This window comes from Talpa europaea (assembly GCF_964194135.1).
Source record: "Talpa europaea genome assembly, chromosome: 10".
Lineage (NCBI taxonomy): Eukaryota > Metazoa > Chordata > Mammalia > Eulipotyphla > Talpidae > Talpa > Talpa europaea.
In genome coordinates, this window is record NC_140077.1 from 69520006 (window position 1) to 69543584 (window position 23579).

Sequence of the window (23579 nt, forward strand, 5' to 3'; positions counted from 1 at the left end):
TGTGCTTCAGCCACAGGAGGAGCGTGGACCCCCCACAACCCCACAGGCGGGAGGGGTGAATTTGTCAGAGGGGAACCAGGCCTTGGTGCAGCTATGGCAACAGCCTGAATTACACCTTGGTTGTTGCTGTTGATAATTTTAATGCCCTCCGCCAAAAGAAGATGTGCTAATGGCCAAGATCCTGGGGTCACAGTGGACCCCACCCCTGCCAGTGTCAGGAATTTAACCTGTAGGTCCCCAGCAGGGCCTGGCTGAGCTCAGGGGCCAGCTGGGGAGAAAGGGCCTCTGAGGCTTTGCTCCTTGCCTCTGGTGTGTGCTCCCGGCAAAGGCAGGTGCACGGGCCCCACCCTCTGCCTGGCAAAGGGTCTGCAGTGAAGACAAAGAAAAGGGCGCGAGCTCCTCCTGGGGGCCAAGGCCAGCTCCAGATATGGCTGCTAGTGGCCCTGAGCCCAGCACAGGGGCAGTGCCTGCATTCCCACACCCCGCAGCATCTCCTTGTCTACACGGCTGCCTCTTCTTCCTGCTCCTGCCCAGGGTAACCTCAAGGTCCCTTCCCAGCCTTCCGCATGACCACCTTGGGGCGTGCTCACCCTGATGCCAGCGCAATGCTGTCCCCAGGGCATTGTTGAGCCTGCATCCACCTGCCCAGCAGCCACTCCCCATGGCCAGGGCCCTCCATCAACACGGGGCACCCATCCCACATTCCCTGCTGCTGGGAGGGCACCCGGCCACTTGGGCCAGGGGTTTGCCCTTCTCCTCCACACAGGTAACCAGACTCCCACTAATCTGTCTCCCACACCATCTCCTTCGTGGCCGTGGCCTCAGTGGTGCAATATCACACCCCTGGGGTGTGGCCAGAGCCCCCATGCCACCTTTCTGCCCCCCTCTCCTTCTCGACACCGTCGCCAGGGGGACCTTTCTAGAGCACAGTCTGACCGTGGTCATCTGTCAACACTCCCACTGCGCTGTGGCCGCAGCCATGTCCAGGAGAGCAGGGGACCAGGCGGGGTTCAAAACTGACCCACTCTATCTAAAAATGTGTCATGTATGGAAGAGACGCAGCTGCCTCTGGCGGGCACCTGGGGCCATCTGACGGACGGTAGCACTCAGATGCCCACACTCTCCCTTGCCGCCTGCATGAAACCCAGAGCCAGCGCCTCACTGTGAGCGGCTTGTCCTGTTTCTGCCAAGCCATGCGTGACATTAGGACCAGTCTCCACAACTCCACATTCTTTCTCCCTCAAGCACCTTCATTAGCACTTTTTCGCTTCCGATCGTTATGCACAAAGGTTTCTAATTTTCTTTTTCAAAGATTTATTTTTATTTATTTATGCATACAAGAGCTGGGGTGCAGGCCAGGGGTTGCGGGGTTTAGAGGATTCCCCAGAGACAGAGTGGGGAACAGAATAGGTGGATCTACCGAAATCCACTGCTGAGGGGAGCATCGGGGAAACAGGAGAGGTCTGCTATGTGTTGTGGGTCAGCTCCATGTCCAGCGATCCAATTCAGGCGAAAATGGCTGGTGATAGCTTGAGAGCTGAAGCTTAACCCCTGCGCCACAAGGGAGGCCCCAGGTTTTTCATTTTCTTTCCAGAAGTCTTTATTAAGCACTTGAATTTTCATAATTGCCATGTTTGAAATGGCCCGTCATTGTGGTGAGGAGACACACAAAATGTCTGAGATTTGAATTCCTCGATATGCAAATGGAGTCTGGTTTTCTCAAAGGACTACTCCAAGCAGGCCGGTTCTGTTGGCCCCGCCCTTGGTTGATTGTAAAGTGATGTGCTGCCCTCTAGTGGTTCCTGGATGGAACACAAAAAAGGAAGCTTCGGTGATTGAGAACGGAAACTTTCAGTTTTAGGTGCTTGGAGGCACAACAGCGAACAAAACAAAATATGCATTTGTTACTCCAAAGCAAGGAGGCAGCAGAACACATTTTGGAGAGAAGATGAGGAGACGGACTTTGGACACGTTCCGTTGGAGATGCCCATAGTCTTCCTAGTAGTTTCTTTTAAAGATGAGATACAGTCCTGGATTTCTGGCACGCCAGCCAGAAAACTCCGTGGATGTGGATCTTAGTGAAATATATATTAATATATTATATATTAATATAATATACATTATATTATATTGACATATATAATATATATTAATATATTATATATTATATTTATATATATATAAAATGTATGCTATATAATGCCAGCGAGCTCAGCCACTTGTCACTGCTTCCGCCATCCCTGAAACCTCAACATTCCTTCGAGGCAGGACAGTGCCCTTGAATGTTACCGCCAGGTCCTGATTTGTACTTCCCATTATGTTCTAGTCAATGCATGGAATTTCATCTCTAACATCAAGAGGCTTGTAAAACTTAATAGGAAATCAGGCACCTTTTAATCCCATGCTTATCACTAGCCTCTGGGCACCCAGCCCTGGGTGAGGACCTCAGGCCCTCGCAGAGAGTCCTGTTGATTCCCTATTCGGATGCCTTATGCTTTAATGGTAATGCTTTGTCTTGTTGGCGTCTCCAAGTTGATCCGAGGCAACACCCTGCAGGGTGCTCCCAAAGTAGCGCTCCCAAGGGCGGTCTTCCGTGCGCACCGCCGCGCTGCTCCGGCCTTTGCAACGCTGCGCCCCGAGGTCTTGGTGCCCCGAAATCACCCCTGACTTTGCCGTCTTTGCAGTGGAACCCTCCGCCGCTGAGCTCTGGCCGCGTGACGGCGCCAGTTTTCGCGTCGATTCCCCTCTTCCTGGCTGTTGGACAGAAACTGTGCTCGCTCTCCCCGCGGGAACTCGGGTCGGGACCCAGTCCAGGCCGAGAGCGCGGGAACGGGAGAGAGGAGGGGTGGGTGGGGTCTAAGGGCAGGGCGCGAAGACCTCTGAGGACGGGTCCGCGGATCTTGAGACCTTGGGGGCGCAGCCGGCTGGGCCGAGAAGCCGACACCCTGACGCTTTTAGGCCTCGGCGCCCGTCCGCGACGTTTCCGCCCTGAGGCTGAAACTGACGCGGACGCCGACGCGGTTGCCTAGTGATACGCTTTTCCCAAGAGGCCTAGCTGTTGTGTTCTTCTTAGCCAATCAGAGAGGCGGAGCGCCCTCACCGCGAGCCAATCGGCTGCTAGGCCTGGGCCCGCGACGGTTAAACAGGGACCAGACGCAGGCGGCTGGCTGCGGGCGTCCGGGCGTCGGAACAGCGGGGCGTCGGGACTTCGGGGCGTCGGGACAGTGGGGTTTCCGGAGAGCGGGACTTCCGCAGAGCGGGGCGTCCCGAAAGTGGGGCTTCCGGGGAGCGGGGCGTCTGCAACCCGGCGGCGGGGCAAGATCCTGCGGCCCGGCCATGCCGGCTCGGGCGGAGGACTACGAGGTCCTGTTCACCATCGGCACCGGCTCCTACGGCCGCTGCCAGAAGATCCGGAGGAAGAGCGACGGCAGGGTGGGCGCGGGAGGCCGGGCTGGCGGGGCGGGAGGGCAGCGTCCCGGACCTCGGCCTCCCCCAGGTGTGCGCGCGGCAGCCGGGCCGGGTCACCTTGTCCCTTCACCCCAATGGCCGTCCTGTCCCCTGCGCTGACCTGTGGCCGTGGAACTTCTTTCAGATACTGGTCTGGAAAGAATTGGACTATGGCTCCATGACAGAAGCCGAGAAACAAATGCTCGTGTCTGAAGTGAATTTGCTTCGAGAACTGAAACATCCAAACATCGTCCGTTACTACGATCGGATCATCGACCGGACCAACACCACCCTGTACATCGTCATGGAGTACTGCGAAGGCGGGGACCTGGCCAGCGTGATTTCAAAGGGGACCAAGGAAAGGTAAGTCTCTTCTCCACGGAAGCCAAAAGGGAGCCTCCTTTGTCTGTTAAGCGTCTTGTTTTGGGATCCGCGATGAACCCGTTAGTGAGTGCAAGACCTTCTTGTATTTGTTTGCTGGGCCCACAGAACTTTAGACAATCCCTGGCCATCACCACACGTATTCCAAAAACTATCCCTTACTTCCTGTTGGTGCCCTCTGAAAAGGAGATTCCCCCTTCACCCAGCTCTCCTGGTGTTTGTTCAGAAGGGCCCTGCTTGGTTTCAGGCAGTACTTGGAGGAGGAATTTGTTCTTCGAGTGATGACGCAGCTGACCATGGCCCTGAAGGAATGTCACCGGCGGAGCGATGGCGGCCACACAGTGCTGCATCGGGATCTGAAGCCCGCCAATGTTTTCCTGGATGCCAAGCAAAACGTGAAGCTGGGGGACTTTGGGCTGGCCAGAATCTTAAACCATGACACAAGCTTTGCAAAAACGTTCGTTGGCACACCTTACTACATGTCTCCTGTAAGTATTTCAGCATTGATGTACTTTCTAAACTCCTCTCAGTGCTGAAACTTCAGAAGCAGGGAAGTGAGTGTTTGGCTTATTTCTCTAGTAATAGCCAGTAGCCAAGAAGCAATAGTAATGTTTCCTTTTAAATATATGTTTTCCCATGTGGACCACAGGGCCATTATGCTTCATTATATCAGTGGTTCAAGTCAAGCTTTTGTTGCGGCACCACCAAGTGCTAAGCTCTGGGATTCCAAGATGAAGTGGGTTGGGCTCTGCCCTCAAGAGCAGCATTTCCCAAAGTGCCATAGAATGGACACCCCTTGGACTTGTTGGCAGAGTCCTGGGCCCCAAACCCCGTGACTCTGCTCTCCCTTCCTCTCACCCCCAGCACACTCCCACTTTGCTTTGTCATGGCCTCTCTGGGTGATTCTTGCCCCTGGCCATCATAAATATGTTTTTTTTTTTACTGTGTTAACTTTGGTATTTGTTCTGGTTTTCTTTCTTTTTTTTTTTTTTTTTTATAGAGGCATGCTTTATTTATTTGTTTTGCTGGTTTTTGTTTTTGTTTGTTTTTGTTTATACATGCACTGGGTACAGGCAGAAGCGCGGGAGGGTGAGAGAATTCACCAGAGCCAGAGCGGGGAGCAGAGCAGGCAGAAGGACTGAAGTACACTGCTGAGGGGAGCAGCGGGCGGCAGGAGAGGTCTGCGCGCCATGTGGGACCCTCCTCCGGTGGCCGGGGAGCAGCCGGGGATCGAACTGGCGCCGCAGAGGCCGTGCGCAGCTTCGCAACCCAGCGCTCAACCGCTGCGCCACCGGGGAGGCCCTGTTCTGGTTTTCTTGCCTTCCCCTGCTGCTTTATTTCTGTTTCCTCTGTTGCTGGATATTTTGTTTCCAACTGTTCTTACCCTCCCAAGGAGCACAGCTTTCTCCTCTTTGTGGGAGTTACCCTCTCTTCCTAGGTACCAGGTCTCAAAGTACAGTTGCTGGTAAAAGGGTCCCAACTGTTTCTGGCATTGTCAAGGACTGAAAAGGCTTGCTTGAACACCCTGTGTTGTAGATGAAACCCGAGCAGATAAGCATGCAGAGATGGCTTTTCATTTTAGCAGTTCACATTTGCATTTTCTAAATCCTCCAGTTTTGTTAACCGATCCAATGGCATAGAGAAGTTTGTAAATTAATGATTTTATTTTGACTAAGATTGGACATGGTGAGAACAGCATCGTTTTCTCATTGGGTCAAATTACTAATAGAAACTCTTTAACATAAAGGAAAATTATCCTGAGGTGGTTCTTGGAAAACTTGAAACCTGTGTGATTCTTTTGTTCCTTTCCCCTCCTGCCTTGTAATGAGATCTGGCCAGCCTGCCAGAAGGTGTTGATCGGCGGGGCTGGTGTCAGACTCACCTGTTGGACTTTAGCCCTGAGATGCCTCCTGGAGATTTTGGGGCTCTCTGTGCCCTCTGTAGAGAATAAGAAGTGTGATTTGTGGAAGAAAGTAAACAATTCAAATAGGAAATGAGAATATTAATTACTACTCTGGTTTATGCAGTGTACTAAGAAAAGTATATATAAACGAATAATTGAATTAGCCACTTATTCCATATCCATTTAAATGTGTTTCTGGAATTTTGGTTATTCTGGAATTTTCTCTGATACTTTTAAAATGAAATTTCTAGGTTCTGCATTCCTTGAGGATGGAGTCGAGGTCTCATGTCCATGTTTGAGTTGTCAGTGCCTTGTCTCCGGTAGCTCTTCATGTAACATTTGTGAATAAAAGATAAGTGAGTGGACTGTGTGACAAAGCATGTTAAGATCAGATTGCTGCTTTCTCCCATTGTAAATCCGAAGATGGAGTAGAGATGGTGCCACCTGCGCTTGTTGTGAAGGGAGAGCGGACATTAGCCCAGTCAGCCTCGGTGCTTGAAATTTTTGTTACAGATGAAAATGTAATATCAATTTTTTCTCTTTTTTTCATGAGTGGATATTAACAAACTAGAAGATTCCATTTAAATTTAAATATAAAAAACAAGTAAGTTTAAATCCTACTTTCTTCACCATTTCTCCCCTTAAGGAGCAAATGAGCCGCATGTCCTATAATGAGAAATCGGACATCTGGTCGCTGGGGTGTTTGCTGTACGAACTCTGCGCCTTAATGTAAGTGTGAGCGGCTGTTTCTGGACTGAGGGCCTCACTCGGGGCTCTGTTCCTTCTTGCTGAGTTGCCTTTCAGCTCTCAGGCACATCAGGTCAAAGAATTATATCCTACCTTGGGTGAAACTTGTAGACAGGACACAGAATGATCCAGAGTCACAGCACAGCCCGTGACACTGGATCTTACTCGTCGCAGTGTCCGCTGCTGAGGCACTTCCCTGTAGGTGGATGCACAGCTCGGTCCCTGAGGGTGTGGAATAGCTGAACCCAGATCTAGGGAGGACACAGGGGCTTGGGACCAGGAAATGCTCCAACTCTTTCCCTGTTTCCTTCTGCACCTTTCTATAGTGCTGTGGTTTTCACCCGGTGAGGGGGAAGTGATCTTTGTCCCCAGGCACCATTTGACAAGGACAAGGGACCTTTTGGGATGTCACACTGAGGAGAGCTAGAGGACAGAGGCCAGGGTGCTGCAGAACATGCCACAGCAGTGGGGACACCCACAACGAAGAATTTTGTGACCCCAGGTGCCAAGGGTAGGAAACAAAACTGCAGAAGAGAACTAGAAACATACATACAAACTGGAGTAAGCTGTGCTTGTGATTTGGTTCCTATTATCTGTTTTTGTTTTTTGACTAATGGAAATAAAATTTTTTTCTCCAAAGGCCTCCATTCACAGCTTTCAACCAGAAAGAGCTTGCTGGGAAGATCAGAGAAGGCAAATTCAGGCGAATTCCCTATCGTTACTCTGATGAGCTGAATGACATTATTACGAGGATGTTAAATTTGAAGGTAAAGAAAGCTTTTACATTTTGTCTAGTTCTGCCTGGCGGTGAAATTGTGCAGTTAGTGTCATCCCCATCCCCCCCCCCCCCCCGTACAGTGAGACTGAGGAAGCATTTGAAGTGTTTCCTTTACTAAGTCTCATTAACAGATGGCAAGGAGGACCTCCATCCCGGCCCCTTTGTTCTTGCCAACTCAGTGGCAGGTGGTAAGGAAAGGGGCCCGAGGTGAGACTTCATTTCTTTGGCTCCTAGCTCCTGTGGGAGATTTAGAGACCCAGCAGAGGGGGGTTGTTGGGGTGAGGGGAGGGTGACTAAAGGAGAGGAGGGCGCCTCACGTGAACAAAGAGCTTATGTGGGAAGAGCTGGCTGTGGGGTGGGCCACAGGGTGGGCCAAGCTGATGTGAGGGTGGAAGAGAAACTGGGGACAGAGGACTCCAGCAAAGCAGCGCTTAAAGGGGGAAGAGCATCCTGCTGAATGGAGCTGAGAGATACCAGGGCGGCCTGTCCTAGATAGAGCGTGGTGATGCCCCACACCAGCTCAGGTCCGGGGCTTCCTAGGAAACTTCCAGGGGATCAAATGTAAGTTAACATCTGCGACCCAGTGGAGACAGAACCTCCTGCCTGAAGGCCCCACGCGGCTGACTGTACAGGTGTGTCAGGCCTTTCTGAGGAGACTTCCCTTTGCCCTGGAGACACGTCCCTGAGGAAGTGAACCCACTCTCTGGATGCTGATTCTGTTAGGGAATCTGACTGGACCACTGAATCTTTCTTCCAGGATTATCACCGACCTTCCGTTGAAGAAATTCTCGAGAGCCCGTTGATTGCAGACTTGGTGGCAGAAGAGCAAAGGCGAAATCCTGAGAGAAGGGGGCGGCGAGCTGGAGATGCCGACAAGCCCCCTGAGTCCAGCCTGGGCTGGAGCGAGCTGAGGCTGAAGGAGATGCAGCTCCAGGAGCGAGAGCGAGCCCTGCAGGAGCGGGAGGCGAGGCTGGAGCGTGAGTTCGGGGGCCAGGGGCTGGGCCTTATCTCACTTGTGTTCTGTCAAATTTTCTTATGCGTGCTTGAGAAAGCAAGCTACTGTGGTGCAGGTTGCCCCCGGCCTGCACGTTGAGCCCTCTGAGGTGACTTGTGGTCAATACGTGGGTGGCTCCCAGCACAGTGGACCTTGTCTCTGTCTTCATGTCTGTATGAAGCCCATAGGTAGATGCCTTCAAGTTTTTCTGGTGTCAGTTAAGCGGCATTCCTTCCCTCATGCTAAACTAGCACTTCAACCACTGCCATGGCTGCTCCAGCCGGCGGCTGCCCAGGCCAGCGGCTCGGTGGAGTGTGGTAGCGCCAGTGAGGCTTAGAAACACGCTGATGGGCATTACTGACTGGGCGCCAATTCCCCAATTGATGTGGCAAGCTCCTATGCCACCAAGGTGAGAGGTACTGTCAGGAATTCAGAAGCGTGTCCTGTGCCAACGCAACCTTGGGGAGGCTCTCGTGCTGACAGGAAGAGACAGATGAGGACATGAGCCTCCTGCCACCCCTGACTTACCCGAGGTGCCCCAGGAGCAGCCTGTGTGTGTGCATTAACGTCTCTCCCCCGAGAGATGGGTGGTGCTTTCTGTAGAGGTGGCACAGCTACGCCCATCTGAAGCATTTTGTGTGTTTTTTTTTTTTTTTTTTACTTTTCTGTTAAAAGAATTATGTAAAAAAATTTTTTTAAATCCCCAAACTTTTTATTAAAACTTACCCCAGTGTTTTGTGACTTCAGCTGTATTTCCTGGATTCTGGGCCACAAAGTAACAATGACCTTTGTTATTGGTCTGAAGGAGGCCCCCTCACCGAGTTGCCTTTCCCTCATTTAGGGGCTGTCAAATGACTTCTTTCGCGACAGGCAAAGGTTGAGGCTAACACTGTACTTGTGCTTAAACCTGTCCTTTTGAGAAAGCCTAAGAGCACGCCACATCCTGAGACATGGAATTAAAGTGTGGGAATGACCGGGTCGACCTCCAAAGCCTCATCATCACCTGGGGGCGGGCAGGCCAGGCTGAGCCTTGGCAATGCTGAGGTGAGATCACTACATGCACGTTGTTTTACACCAAAGTCACTTGAGTTTCCTTTTTCATGTCTTTATAAAGAGAAGGAACGTGAACTTTGCGTTCGGGAGAGGCTGGCAGAGGACAAGATGGCGCGGGCAGACAGCCTGCTGAAGAATTACAGCCTCCTGAAGGAGCAGAGGCTCCTGTCTCTGACCAACTGTCCAGGTATGAGACTCGATCCCAGGCCCCCAAGCCCTGCAGGTGTATTTGGTGACCCTTTCATTTACAAAGCCTTGACTTTTAAGGAAGATTTATAAGGATTTTGTCATAGCAAAGCCTTCCTTACTATGTTCGTGATGATTTCACATCGATTTTATTGACCTTATGGAGTGCTTTGTGGTCAGTATTCAATATTTATTTTGAAATATTAGGTGTTTAAAAAAATGCTATGTGTCTCAGTGGTCACCCCCAGGTATGAGGAAGACGTCGTATATCTCAGCAGCAGCACTTTATAAAATCTATTCCTAGTCTATTTAATGAACTACTATTTTTCTTCAACTTACTGAACCACTGGCTCCTTCTCTAAACACTTTGTTAGAAAACTAGCTCAGCAAGACGCACAGTTCACACTGGGGTTTACACATGCTCAGGGGTTTATAGTAATAAGGGGTCTGAGATGGCAGAGTTGAGGTCTAGAAGTGATCAGGTTGCCTTGAAACCGAAGCAGCGTGAGAAGCTGCTGAAGCCACGGTGCGGGCCCCTGCCACCTCTGCCACGGTAGGACCTGCCCTTGTCTTTGGCCTGGGCGGTTCTACTTGCTCCTCACGTGCCTTATTGGGACATGCCAGACCCGCTCTCTCTCCCGGGAGTTACTCCCAGAGCACCCAGCCCCTCCCACCCCCTGCCCTGCTCCCCGTGGGCTATGAAGGCGTGCTGACTGGGAGAGAGCCTTTGTCTGTCCAGGGAGAGCGGGATGTGCGAGCCCATGTCCTGTAGTGCACAGAGGAGTTCAGCCCTGCAAGGCCCAGCCCCAGATGGCTCTGTCAGCAGCTCTTAGTGTTGCCACTTTTCCTTTTCCATAGAAAACGCATAGTTCACGTCTTTTGCTGCACTGTCACTTGATTTACCTTCTCCACACAGAATTTGCTCAGGTTCTTTCTGAAACAAGTTTCTGATCCATTGAGCTGCTTTTGAAGTAAGTGTTCTTGAAGATTTAACCACACTGTAGGTGCTCTCTGCAAGAAAGCTTCTGGAAGTCATGTGTTCTCGGCAGAATGGCAGTGCTTTTAGAATAGAGAATAAGGGTTGATTTCCAGAAGTCTCTTTTGTAGCCCTTAATGCTTCAAAGTTGATTCAGAGCATGACATCTATGTGCCTCAACCTGTTTTTCAGCGCTTGGGATCAAAAGACTGATTTCTGTCCGCCTCGTGCCCCTGCCTGCCTCCAGCAGAGACAGGTGGCCAGCTGCAGGCATGCCCTGAAACAGGAGGTGTTTTGGGGAGAGTCTGTGAAAGGTGGAGTCAGTAACCCTGAACTCTTTTTCTTTGTTTCTCCCTAAAGAACTTTTTGACCTCCCGTCCTCCATAATTAAGAAAAAAGTTCATTTCAGTGGGGAGAGCAAAGAGAACGTCCTGAGGACTGAGAGTGCGGAGAGCCCGCTGAGCTCCAAGTCCAAGTGCAGAGACCTGAAGAAGAGGCTGCACGCAGCACAGCTGCGGGCTCAGGCCCTGTCGGACATGGAGACGAATTACCAGCTCAAGAGCAGGCAGATCCTGGGCATGCGCTAGGCCTGGTGGGCCCGAGCCTCCTCTGGGCTCCCAGGGCCTTTTGGATAGTCACAAGGATTTTCTGGAATCGCTTTTGCTGATCTTCGGCGTCACTTGTACAGAATGTCCATGATGCCTCCAGTTTTTTCCATCTTTTTTTAAAGAACACTTTATAGGAAAAAAAATGACATTTTCTTGTTTGGTTGAGCTTTTAATCCTGTGTGCGTTTACTCCTATGCCGTGAAATGTTACATTTAGGTGTGTGTATGTGTGTGCGGACAACGTGAGGAAAAGAGGACTTACTGTGGCGCCCTGACCTGCAGGTTGGACGCTGTGAGTGAGTGCGTGTGCTCACTGGGTGGGTGCAAAGTGTCAGTCTGAGGTTTTGAATGTTCTTGACCTTTAGGGAACCTGATTGAATGCAGGTAGGTCCCTAATACAGCGACACCTCGCTCCTGGAGACCCCATCGCTCTGGGTGCAAATCCTCAGCTTTTGTGGAAATTCACCACTGCGACGTCTGATTCTTTTATTGTTTCTTATTCTGTGTATGTGAGTGGTCAGTCACCCGCCTTTTTCTCACTAAATAAAAAAGTCTTCAGTTTCTCCCTCTCTGTCTCTCGGGAGAGTTTATATGGGCCTCGGGCTTGGGCGGAAGGTGCCCCCATCACACCGTCAGCTAAGCCGCCGGCCCAACTGGGACGCTGGGGCATCCTCATAATGGGGAGACATTTTAAATTGCCAGCATCGAGGGGGGAGGCCAGGAATGCCACTGAGCCTCCTACAGCACACGGGATGCCCTGCCACCAGCGCCGGTAGTGACATCATAGGCGTGAGCCCCACCCTGAAGGAGCCCTGTTGGCTTTGTTAGACTCTGGCTGCTCCTGGCTTGTACTTTGACAGCACCCCTGGCACCCACTGGCTCCCCTGGCACCCACTGCTCATGTGTTCTTGCTAACGCTCATCCTTTGAGTTGAATGAAATTAGGCCACATTAGGAAGGGCATCGAAGAAGAAGGCTCAGCGCCTTCACTCGCTGTGTAATCACAGGGCTGTCACACTGATGTAGTCCCCAGACCGAGGTGCTCTAGAAACATGGTCTGGAGCTGCCCCCTCCCCGGCCTGCCTCTGGGCCCCCGGCAGGTGCTCAGGACCCCATGCTCTAGCGTGAGCCTGCCTTTTGCCCACTGTGCCATTCACAGAGTCCCACACAAGATGGAAGTGGGCTCTGTTTCTCCGCCAGGCCCCGACCCATATGGGGCATGCGAAGCCTCAGCTGGCGACCCAGTCTGCTCATTGTGTTAGCCACGTCATGTTGTCTGGAAAGAAAATTACAATTTGACTCTTCATCTTTAGTTTTGTGCAATGCCACTTGTAAGAGCAAACAGCTTTAGCTCGTGTGCAGAGTCACCGACACTCATTGCTGGTCTGTGGCTCCTGAGCCTTGGGAGGCAGGAGAGACAGACCCGGGGCTCGGGCCGGCTCAGCTCCCCACCCTCCATCCACAGATGCTGCATGGCCAGGCTGGGAGAGTGGAGCCCAGCATCTCCTTTCAAAGGCTCACTGCCCTTACCTGTGGCAGAAAGGTCACCCTCAAATACCACACCCCTGAACCAGACCTTGTACCAGGATCAGGGTGCCCTGCTTGGCAGGGGCCTCCAGCAGGTGGTCACCAGCTATTCCCTGGGCCTCCAGGCCCAGTGGGGGAAAGCTGCATACCCTGCACTGCTCCAAGATGCTTGGGGGCACAGGCACCAGTCCTGACCTTGCCCTTGCCTGTGCCCAGGCCCTGCTGGAGCGGAGTGTGGCTGGGGGGGGGGGGGTGGGTGGCAGCTGTGACCAGGGGCTTGAAGGCCTCCTTCCCCGCCAAGTGCCAACCTCCCATTGGACTCGGCTCATGAGACAGATGCAAAGACACAGGTAACACTGAGTAGAGAGGGCACAGAGGAGATTCTTGCAGCAAGGACATGTTCGCGGGCGAGCCCAGAGCTAGGTGAGGCCCTCTCTGAAGGACATTCTTCCAGATCACAGAACGGGAGCAGGGGCTGCTTCATCAGTTACAAGAAGGCCAGACTGAGGACACACTGATCTCATCTTTGATCAGGAAGGGCGAGGGGCCTGGGCAAGGGCGGGTTCTCCTCAGCCCTCTGCGCCCTCCCTGCTCTCGCACAAAACATCCTGATTCCCAGCGGGAATGGACTTTCCAGACTCCGTCAACCTCTGGCACCCACTCCCAGGAGACAAGAGGCCATTCTGGGGCTATTGAGAAATCGGTCTGACCATTTTGGGGGGCTGACCCCACACCACCAACACCATCCTAATCATCATGTCTCCACCATCACCCATGCAGCATTGAAGAAAGGACCCTGGATTTGAGGGGTTCACGCGGTGCTGAGGCCAGCTGCCACTAGGTGGCGCCACAGCTCTGATTGCTATCCCTTACTGAGGGTCACCTCAGTAACCTCCACCTCAGGTGGGAGTCGGGGCCATAAGCCCACACTCCATCCTGTCCTCACAGCACCCCGGGGAAGGGAATGTGAATCGTGTCCCCTCTTCCAGGGGACATAGGCCCAGATGGGAACCAGGAGGAGGCACGGCTGAGCCTGTGAAACCCAAAGTCTTGACCTCCCATCAGAGTGACGCCACAGGAGGGAGCTTTGTCCCCCACATCCCCTAGAGTCCTGGGGGCAGGCTAAGGACGACCACTCTGGCTTCACCCGGGACATTTGAATGGCGGGGGAGGGCGGATGCTGAGCTAGCGGGGTCAGGGTCCCCTGGCCTTCCTGCCCTGCCCACTCCCGACAGGGGTCATGTCAGGAGGCCTGAGAGGCAGTTTTCTAGAGACCCCCGTGGGACCTGCCTGGCCACCCCCGGCCCCAGTCCTCCTTGTGGCTCCACTTCCCTGTGGCTGCCTGGACACCCGCCCCCTGCTACCCGGCTGTCCCCTCAGCCACCCCGGCCTTCCTCTCCTGACACACAGTCCAGGCAGACACGTGGGGCCAGCAGGGCCCTCAGACACTCCTTTTAGGCTGTCCCATTGAAGACCTGCAATGGTCACTGTTTGGATCCAAGGTTGCTGTTTGGAACAGGAGGGGAGAATCTGAAATGGCCCTGGTGTGGGCTGCAGAGCAGGACCGGCTCCCCCATGGTCCGCTGGGCTCTGGAAGTATGGAAAAGCAGCTGTGAGTTTCTTACCTGCCAGGAGAGGCTGAGTGTGGGCAGCGCCTCCTGGGAGCCCCAGGGTTTGGGCGCTGAGCCCTGAGCAGCATCAGTGACTGAGCCCCAGGCCTACAGCCCCAGGCTGGCTGCGCTGTCAGAACTGGCAGGGTTGGGGGAGGGCATAAAGGGCTCAGCTTTATATTTGGGCCTTGGCCTAGCATGGACTAATGAGGTTCAGGCTAAATGAGCCAATCATGTTTGTTGGCTCATTCTTTAATTATTTGGTGCCAAATGAGCTGATTGGTCCTAAAATAGCCCAATGGTCACTTAGACTTGAAAGTGATCCAATCATGGCCTCCCTGGTGGTGCAGGGGTTAAGTCTCAGCACTATAACCACTTAGTGCAGCAGACTTCTCCTGTCTCGCCCACTGCTCCCCTCAGCAGTGGATTTCAGTAGATCTGCCTGTTCTGCTCCCCACTCTGAGTCTGGCGAATCCTTTCACACACACACACAACCTTCCCACCCCACCTACCCCCATCCCAGTTCTTGTATGAATAAATAAATAAAAATAAATCTTAAAAGAAAAAAAAGAAAGAAAACTGGCCAATCAGGCAGGTACTGAGCAGGGTGGGGCAGGGAAGAGGAGTCCAGCCTTTGTGTGGGGTCAGGATTCAAATCCCCAGTCCCACGGGGAAGAGTTCCTCTCACTGATTCACTGGCTAGAAGTGGGGACCATGTTGGCTGGACCTCAGGGCAGGGCCTAATGGCTGCAGCTTCTGAGAGAGCTGCTGGCCAGCTGTGTGTTGAAGCGGGCCCTCCTCCTTCCCCACAGAGCTGCTGTGCCTGGCAGGCTGGGTCCCAAGCTGGATGGGAGGAGCCGGTGGCCACTCTCCCAAGGCACCTCCTGTGTTGACCCTACAGCACCAGGCTATGGGGTGCCCAGCACTGCTCTAGCTGCTGAGCCCCCAGGCAGGGGTGTACCCTCCCCTGACTCCCTGGAGCCCCAACCACAGGCAGACCCTCCTGCTCCTGTCTCTGAGACCACACCGGCCTCCCCTTAGCCACAGGCCATGTTCCCGGCACCAGCTTTACTGGTTACATTACAAAAATGCAGAACTTCTTTAGGCCATGAAGCAATAACATCCATGTAAAACTGGCTGTGTGGACCTTTGTGTGGTCAAAATGGACAGGGTGAGTGTCCTCGTCCAGCTCTGCCTGCCTCAGGGCCTCCTGTCAGTCAGATGGGGAGAGTGGACACTCACAAAGAAGCCTCCAGAGGAAGATCTACTGCCTGAGGCCTGCTGGCATCCCCAAGATTTCCGGGAGCCCTGGCTCCGTGCAGGGCTGATGCAATCTCCACAGCCCTCTCGGAGGCCCTCACAGACACCCAAGATGCCATCCTCTTTGGCTTGTGGGTTTAACCTCAGGGACTTGAGTTCTCACCTGGAAAAAGGACAGTAATACAGGGAGATTAAGTGGGATAAGTTGCAGTCAGGGCCTTGGATTCATACCTGTCCACGATTTTAATCCACCCGGCTTTAGGAAAGATTTCAAATGGCTTATAAGAATATGTGGGTTTTAATAAGATGGATATGGTAAAAGTAAGGCATGTGGGCAGAGCTAGGAATGATTCCAACGTGAGGATTTTACATCATCACATGCCTAACATTGCTAGGCCACACACTTGGCTGTAAGTTTCCTAGTAGCTAAAGCAAAAAGGGGAAAATGCTTAGTTCTCTTTTATAGGGTCAGGGGTAGGAAAAACCCTGTGTTGGGGCTATGGCACCGGGGGTGCAAGGTGTCTGATCTGACAGTCTCCCTCTTCCCCCAGCCTTGTTGCCTTGTGGCATGGAAGGGACAGAAATCGACCCACTTTCTGCCTGTCCCTGAGGGTATTCTGAAAAAAAATGCAGGAGTGGAGGGCTGCATGTGGGTCTTGGCCCAGTAGGGTTCCAACCAGTCCTCTTGAGGCAGTAGACCTTTTGGGAATAGAGGCAGTACCCAATGGGTTGTTTGTGCCAAGAGAACCACCACTGGTTAAGCCTGCCCTGGATGCCAGGGATAGATGGCCAGGCGAGCTCATGGGCTAGACAGATGGTCACCTGGAGCAGAGATGTGTAAGGCCAGTAGGGGACCCACTACTTCCCTGAGAAATCCCTGGACTCTGACCTCTTGAAGCCCCATCACCCAGGGAGTCCAGCAGGACCGCGGAGGCTCATCAGAGTTGGATTTTAAATTGACCCACTATTTACCCCAAATTTGTCCACACATCAGCCTATCAGGTGGAGATGTTTACCCGACCCGGATTGTGGCGGGAAAGAGAAGCCACAACTGGGCTCATCTGTAGGTTTATTTTCAGTGGCACCACAAAGAGCCCCTGAAATGCTGCTCAGGAGCTGGCTCCTTGTGGGGCAAGCCGGCAGCTCCTTGTGGGGGGCAGCCTCAGAACACTGCCCCCTAAGCCCAGTGGTGTGGCTCGCGAGGCAGCCTGGGCTTTCTGGGAGGTGCACTCTGAGTGGTGATCAGAGGGCTGGGAAGGCTGTGCGTGTCCTAACTCCTTTGTCTAGAAGCGTGTTACTAAGCTCCTGTGCTGGCAGCCGCAGAGCAGAGCCAGCGGTCGGGAGGTGCTTCTGGGTCTCCTGCTTGGTGAAAGGAGTGCTCCCTACCATAATGGGAGACTTGGAGGGATGGAGAGGGCAAGGTTCAAAGACTCCTGTCAATCCCCAGCTTTTGTCCTCTGCACTCTGCCCTCTGCCCTGGAGAGTCTGGAATGTGGGTGTGGGTGGAGGACAGATTTTGCTGGAAACTCTCCCCATGCAGACTTGTCCTGGGAGGATTATGTAGAGAGCAGCAGTGGGGTTCAAGAGGGGCTCTTTTGTCCTCCAGCCCAGCCCCAAGCCCACATGCAAGCACGTGCACTTGCACATACACACGCATGCACATGTACATACACACTTGCGCACACACTCACACAGTATCCAGAGCCTCAAGTTCAAGCTGGGGCTTTGGCAGCTGGCTGCCGACGTGGGAGGGCCATGAGGCCTGGTGGACAGTGTGGGTTTCGACGGTTTTCATCCTTTCACAGGGGACCCGGGTCTGAGAGGAGGGGTGGCCTGTGGTCAGCAGAGCCCAGCCTGCTCCCAGGCTCCTGCAAGGTGGCCTCTCCAGGTCCCTTGCTGCTCTGTGGCAGGCAAGAAAGGATTAATGATTAATCTTCCTGACAGCTCAGGTCTGATCTCTGTGAACCATGAGCGCCGACACTTTTTCCAACATCCAGTCACTTACATGGTTTTAGCTGGGGCAGCAAAGCAATCCTGAAATGTCACAAGCACAGAAACTGGATGGTCGTTATCAGCCATTTCTGGGGGCGAAGGCCAAGTGCAGCGGGGACATGGCAGCTGATAACGCTCTCTAGGAAACGAGCCTCACCTCAATCAGAGCCACCACCTCTGTCCCTTTCCTGGAATCAGCCGTCTCTTCCGTTTGCGCTGCTTGGATGCCATTCGCAAAGCTCTGTCCCAGCTGGCCCCCTGCCCGTGTGTGCCTGTGATGGGCGGAGATCCAGCTCTGGGAGGGGAGTGGCCGGCCCAAGGTCACAAGGACCCAAGGCCTGGAGGAATCTGAGCTGCAGATTAACATGAGTGCTGGTTCCTGTCGGGGCGTGCGGGGCTGTCCGTAGACCCACTCCTGTGCCGCAGACTTGGGGCATCTTCCTGAGAAAGAGTACACAGTTTTCACCAGGCTCTCTGACCCAACAGTAAGAACCACTCTTTGAAATAGATGCCAAGTCTTCTCTGCCACGGCCTGCGCTGTGCCCTGCAGCACGGGTCTGGGTCTGGTCCAGAATGCCGCTGCCCTCGGTGTAGGGCTGCCTTTGAATCTGTGGCGGCCAGGGCAGCCAATGCCTGTGATGCCAAAGGGCCCAGAAATAAGGTTTGTGGAAAACATGCCACACTGAAGGGGTCAATAAAGGGTAAACTAAGTCACATTGAGAACCCCTAAGAGGGTGAAATCTCGTTCACCCAATGTAGGTCTCATGCAACTGTGATAAAAAATATAATATAGGGCCTTCCCTGGTGGCACAGCAGTTGAGCGCTGGGCTGCGAAGCTGCCCGCAGCCTTTGCAGCACCAGTTCGATCCCCGGCCACCAGCGAGCGTCCCACATGGCACGAGAGACCTCTCCTGCTGAGCCCGCAGCTCCCCTCAGCAGTGTATTTCATCAGTCTGCCTGTTTTGTTCCCCGCTCTGGCTCTGGTGAATTCTCTCACCCTCCTGTGCTTCTGACTGTACCCAGTGCTTGTATAAATAAATAAATAAATAAATAAATCTTTAAAAAAATATATAATATAAATTGAGTATAATAAAATCTAAGTTTTAACTCTTTTATTTTATTATTACTGTTTTAAAAATCATGTTGATTGAGGGAATGTTGGGTTACAGCACTCTCTGTACTTTCGGGGTACAGGCTTACACCTCTTCAGATGTGTGTTTTCACACCACACCCACACCTAAGCCCCCTCCATTAACTGGGCTCCTCCCCCGCCTCCTCCTCAGCCCTCCCCCCCAGTCTCAATTCTATAGTCAGATTTCTGGGGTTCTCTTGTCTCTTCCTTCACTTTGCTTCTATTCCACGAGAGTGAGCTCGTCCCGTGTTCGTCTTTCTCTGTCCCACTGACTTCACGCAGCCTCACCCCTCCAGCGACTTCCACATTGTGGCAAATCCACATCTTTATCTTTTTGTAACTGAGTAGTAGTCTGTTGTGTATGCAACCTAAGTTTTTTTTGTTTTTAATTTCACTCTTGCCCGAGGAACTTACACGGGACAATTCACCTGGAGAGTGAAGCGTGGGGAGAGCCCTGCACACTCTGGGCAGAAAAAAGCAGGTGTGATGACAGGTTCGGTGCCAGGGGCAGGAAGGCTGGACCGAGGACAGCTCAGCAGAAACAAGCAGGAGCCTGGGTCGGCTCCCATTGGTACCAGGAAACGGGCAGCAAAGGTGAGTATGACCTTCACACGGGTGCAGGGAAGGGGGCGGGCGTTGCTTTGTTTAGCAACTGGTGGAATAATCTGGGAACTGGAACTAGACTCCTACCTCAACTATGTGCCAAGCTGAAGTCAGACTCTCTCTCTCCTTGTGTGAAGGACAGAGATACGGCGCCTGTCTCCGAGCGTACCAAGGGGTCACTTGAGCGCTGCAGGGAAACCTCCCAGGCCTCATTCCCCGCATCGGCTGCTGGGATTATCAGTGCCCTGATGTGTGTTACCAGACAAAGAAGATGCAGCTGTAACACACTGAAACTCAGGCCAGGACCCCCTGACTTCAAAGTGGGACGGTTTCTTGGCCCAGGAAGGACCCAGCAAGGAGGATGTGGGCATCCCCTCCCCCTCCGGGCCAGCAATCCCACCTTTTGGAGGTGTGTGCTCCAAATGTTCTTAGGGGGTGGCACTAGCTGTATTTTTATAAAAGCAAAAAGTAGGAACAACCTAAATGTTAAAAAACCAGTGGTTGCAAAGGCAGATGACAGGCCGAGCCACTAGGCAGCGTGGGAGGTTGAGGCTGAACACGAGCTGGTTGATCTGGGCTGATGAGTGTGTGAGCCATGTGTGAGCTGCATACACAGCCTTAGTCCTGAAGATGAGGCAGGGAGGGATCTCTGGGTGGCGGGAATGACTTGAGTTTCTTTTAACTATTCCTTGCAAATTCACTTTACTAAACCTGCTTCCTTTCTGAGCCTACCAAATTCATTGTTGCCCCTGGGGGAAGGGGGTAAACATTTTTAAAATCATGGGCCATGTAGGATCATAGGTAAGCTCACGGGTGCTTTTTAAGGGTTGGTTCATTAAGCAGAGAATTTACAAAGACACTTCTCCATCCTTGCTTGGAGCCACAGTAACCTCAGATTTTCTGCTGATAGGTCAGGACAAGCTCTTGTCTGCATTTTACCTGAATCATCTCCCCCGAGATGGTACTTTATATTAAAACAAACCAAGTAAAGGAAGAGATAAATATGAAAGGCTTTTAATTTCCCTTTTCGGAGAGAGCAGGGGACCGCAGGGCTCCCCCAGGGCAGCTCCCCGGACACTGGCTTTAGGGCGCTCAGCTCCTGTGTCCACGGCCGCTTGGCTGGTGGGCGAGGAGCCCTGGCATGGATGGGCCCTGGCAGTGTCCCTGTGCCATGCCTGAGGTGGCCGCTGCCTGTGGGCTGGGCTTTCTTGGAGTTCAACCTCTCAGGTGTCACAAGTCCCCAGAGCCCACGATTCCCCACAGGTGCAGATTGGAGTCCCAGAAGGCTCCAAACCAACAGTGATAAGCCAAGGAAATGTGGCAGCCGGTGGCCGCCCGCTTGGGTTGCTTACCCTACATGGGTATTGTGGGCCCAGGTGAGGCTGAGGGTGCCCAACAATAGGCCTGCCTGGCAGCTCCCTCCCCAGCAGCCCCGGGTCCCTGGAGTCTGGTGAATATAGCCAGGCCAGGCTGGTGGCAGGGAGGCTGCAGGACAGGCCATCCTGCTTGCAAGGAAGCTGTGCACCCACCACCTCCCCACACAAGGCGGAGGCTTCAGGTGGTGACCGCTGGGCCTCGCAGGCTGCCTTGGGGTGCCTGGAACAATGCCCTGGGGGCCAGGCCTCTGCACCCCCACACTTCAGAGCCCCTGAGTCCAGCTCATGCCCAGAAGAGCAGCTCAGAGTCGGGGGCGTGGGCTTGGCATCTGGGGGACTGGAGTGAGGACAGCCTGCAGTGGGGAGGCGGGTGAGGGCTGGGACAGCCAGCTCCTCCACAGCCATGTGCAGGGCATAGCTCACAGTGGGGAAACTGAGGCATAGGCATGGTCAGCCAAGGAAGGCAGGTCACACAGCCCTTGTGCTTCAAGCAGGAAGTGGAGGCACCCCCTGGAGGGCTTCGAGGTTCCAGGCCAGGCTGCTTGCACTGTGTCCACTCTGTGACCAAGGAGGCCACCCCAGCCTCAGCCCCATGAGGAACTGCTCTGCACCAGGCCCCTGCCCAGGCCCCCGTGCCCTGGTGATCCCCACCCCTCCCTTAGTCAAGTCCCAGGGGCCCTGCTGAGTGACTCCAGGAGCAGCTGTCCCTCCCTCTCTGGCCCAGATGTGACAGGTAGGGCTCATCACCATCCCCTTTGCTGCCTCCACACGGACTCCTGTCCTCCTGCCCTGGGCTTCATCAGACAAGCCAACAGCAAACACAGCATCATGAAGGCTCTAGAGCCAAACCAAACCCTCGTAGCCCCAGCCTGGAGGCTGGTCCCCAAGTCCCTGAGATCACTGGAACCCAGGTAGACCCCACTTCTACTTGTGTCTCTGAGAGTCCATCAAGCAGCAGCCACATACCTCAGCACATCCCCCATGCAGAAGGAGGGGCCCCTTCTCTTATGTGGGACTCACCCCAAAAGTGACTCTCACAGGTGGGATTTTCTTTGGGATTGCCACTCATTCTGCTCTCCCACCCCACAAGGAGGCTCAGGGTGGGGACTCTTCCTTTAATGCTAACCTCTGACTTGCAGAAAATGGAGATACATTTTGAGGTTCTTAGCATTCTTTTCCTCTGGCAGTCACTGCTGGGGCCTTCCCAGAGTGGTGGGCACTCAGCCTTGAAGGGTGGGGAAGGAGGCCCCAGATCCCATTTGCAGGGTCCCCGAGGGGATGGCCACTATGGGAAGCTGGTCCCGGGTCCCTGTTGCCCTGCCACGCAGTCCTACCCCAAGACGGCCCTGTGGGCCCCTCTCCCCAGCAGCCAGGTTGCAGGTTTGCCAGCTTCTCAGTGTTATCTGAGCATGAACCCCTTGATCCAGTGGGCGCTGCCCCCGATCCAAGTGTGGAAACACATAGGGTGTGTGTGTGGGTCAGATTTCCAGGCTAGGTCAGAGAGAAGCAGCAGGTGCTTGGGAGGGGCAGCGTGGCCAGTGGAGCTGCGAGTGCAGGCGGGGAAAGGCACCTGTGCGGGGGCTGGCTGTGGGGATGAGGTCCGGCGGTGAGGCGGGTGCTCCCTCTCCCAGAGCTGTCAAGTAAGTAGGTGGCATTTGCATGGTTTCTAGAACCAGACAAGTTGGGTGTGGTTTCACTTCCGAACTCCAAAGCTTGGGGGGCCTCGGGTCCTGCATATCCTGCCTGTGTCCAGGAGCCCTGTGGCCCTGTCAGGCTGCTGGTGCTAGGGTCAGTGGTGGCAAGACCTTGGCCTCACTCAGATGTCCGGAAATCACAATAAGCAAAGAACTGCATACGGTGAGGCTGTTGAACAAATGGCACATGCTTGTGACGAGGGCATGATGAGAGTGTGCAGGGGCCACCGGGTAGCTCCGGTGTCTCCATGGCCAAGAAAGGCACAGCCAGACCCTTCTCAGCGTTCTGGAGCCCAAGTGGGCCAGAGCCACATTCTTGGCTAGGAAGGTGAGTCCAGAATTCAAGGCTCCAGGGGCACCGCCCAGGAAGGGCTTTGGCAGGTCATGTGGACATCTTTACACTGCTAGCTCCCCTCCACGGGGTGCCGAGCAGGACCACCCCCACCCCCGGCCCCCCCCTTCCTCCCCACCCTCTCACTCTCCACCCTGTGCTGCCTGCTCTCTGGGGACTGGCACGGAGGGTCCTGATAGAGCCAGTAGCAGCCAGGACCTGCCTCCCGCCAGCTGATTTCCAAGTCCTGGCAACCCCAGGTCAGGCTCATTCTATCTAAACTTGAAAGGTAGTAGCAACTGTGGGTATAAAACTCCGAGACCTAACAATTGAGCAAGATCTCATGTGAGGCTCCTAACACCCTGTCACAGAGGGCCAGCGGCCCACCTGGAGGTACAGAAAACTGACGTCACCTGCCGAGGACCCCACGGTTGGCAATGGTGAGGCTGAGGCTCAGGCCACATGCCAGCCTCCCCAGGCCTGGGCTTCCCAGCTGGTCTCAGCAGCAGCCAGCGCAGGTCTGAGGAGCTAACCTCCCTGTCCCTGCCATGTAGCCAAAACACCCCCGTGTCTTTGCTGGGCCCTTCAGAGACAGTCATGGTCTCGCCAAGTGTCACATCCAACTGACAGGTCAGAATTGTTCCCAAAGGAGAAAATAGAGAAATCGGGCAGAGGAGGAGGTGGAGGATGAGTAGGTGGTGGAAGAGGAGGAGGAAGAAGAACAAAAGAGATTTGAAATGCAACTTTGAAGAGGGGGGCAGGAGGAATGAGCCAAGGATGTGGGCAGCTTCTAGACGCTGGAAACGACAAGGGAATGGATTCTTCCCTAGACCCTCTGGAAGGAATGCAGCCCTGCCAAGACCTTGGTTTGAGCCCAGTGAAAGCCAGCTCAGATTTCTCTTCTCCAGGCTGTAAAATAATAACCTACTGCTTTAAACAACGAAGTTTGTAGTAATTTGTGACAGTTGCAAAGGAAACTAAAA

General features: G+C 53.7%; 1 protein-coding gene across 3 annotated transcripts; it reads left to right on the forward strand.

The window, feature by feature from the left end:
- Positions 1 to 3336: 3336 nt before the first annotated feature.
- On the forward strand, positions 3337 to 11052 carry NEK2 (NIMA related kinase 2; the record flags this gene model as incomplete). 3 transcript variants are annotated; one of them, XM_084244463.1, is made up of 8 exons in its annotated part: positions 3337 to 3432; positions 3593 to 3810; positions 4076 to 4316; positions 6378 to 6460; positions 7119 to 7245; positions 8014 to 8233; positions 9365 to 9535; positions 10790 to 11052. In XM_084244463.1, the coding sequence occupies 8 exons, from the start codon at positions 3337 to 3339 to the stop codon at positions 11050 to 11052; spliced, it is 1419 nt and encodes a 472-aa protein (XP_084100589.1). The 3 variants fall into 3 exon arrangements, with proteins under 3 accessions (XP_084100589.1, XP_084100590.1, XP_084100591.1); XM_084244464.1 differs by having other exon boundaries at positions 9365 to 9490; positions 10826 to 11052; XM_084244465.1 differs by lacking the exon at positions 9365 to 9535 and having other exon boundaries at positions 10826 to 11052.
- Positions 11053 to 23579: the final 12527 nt, after the last annotated feature.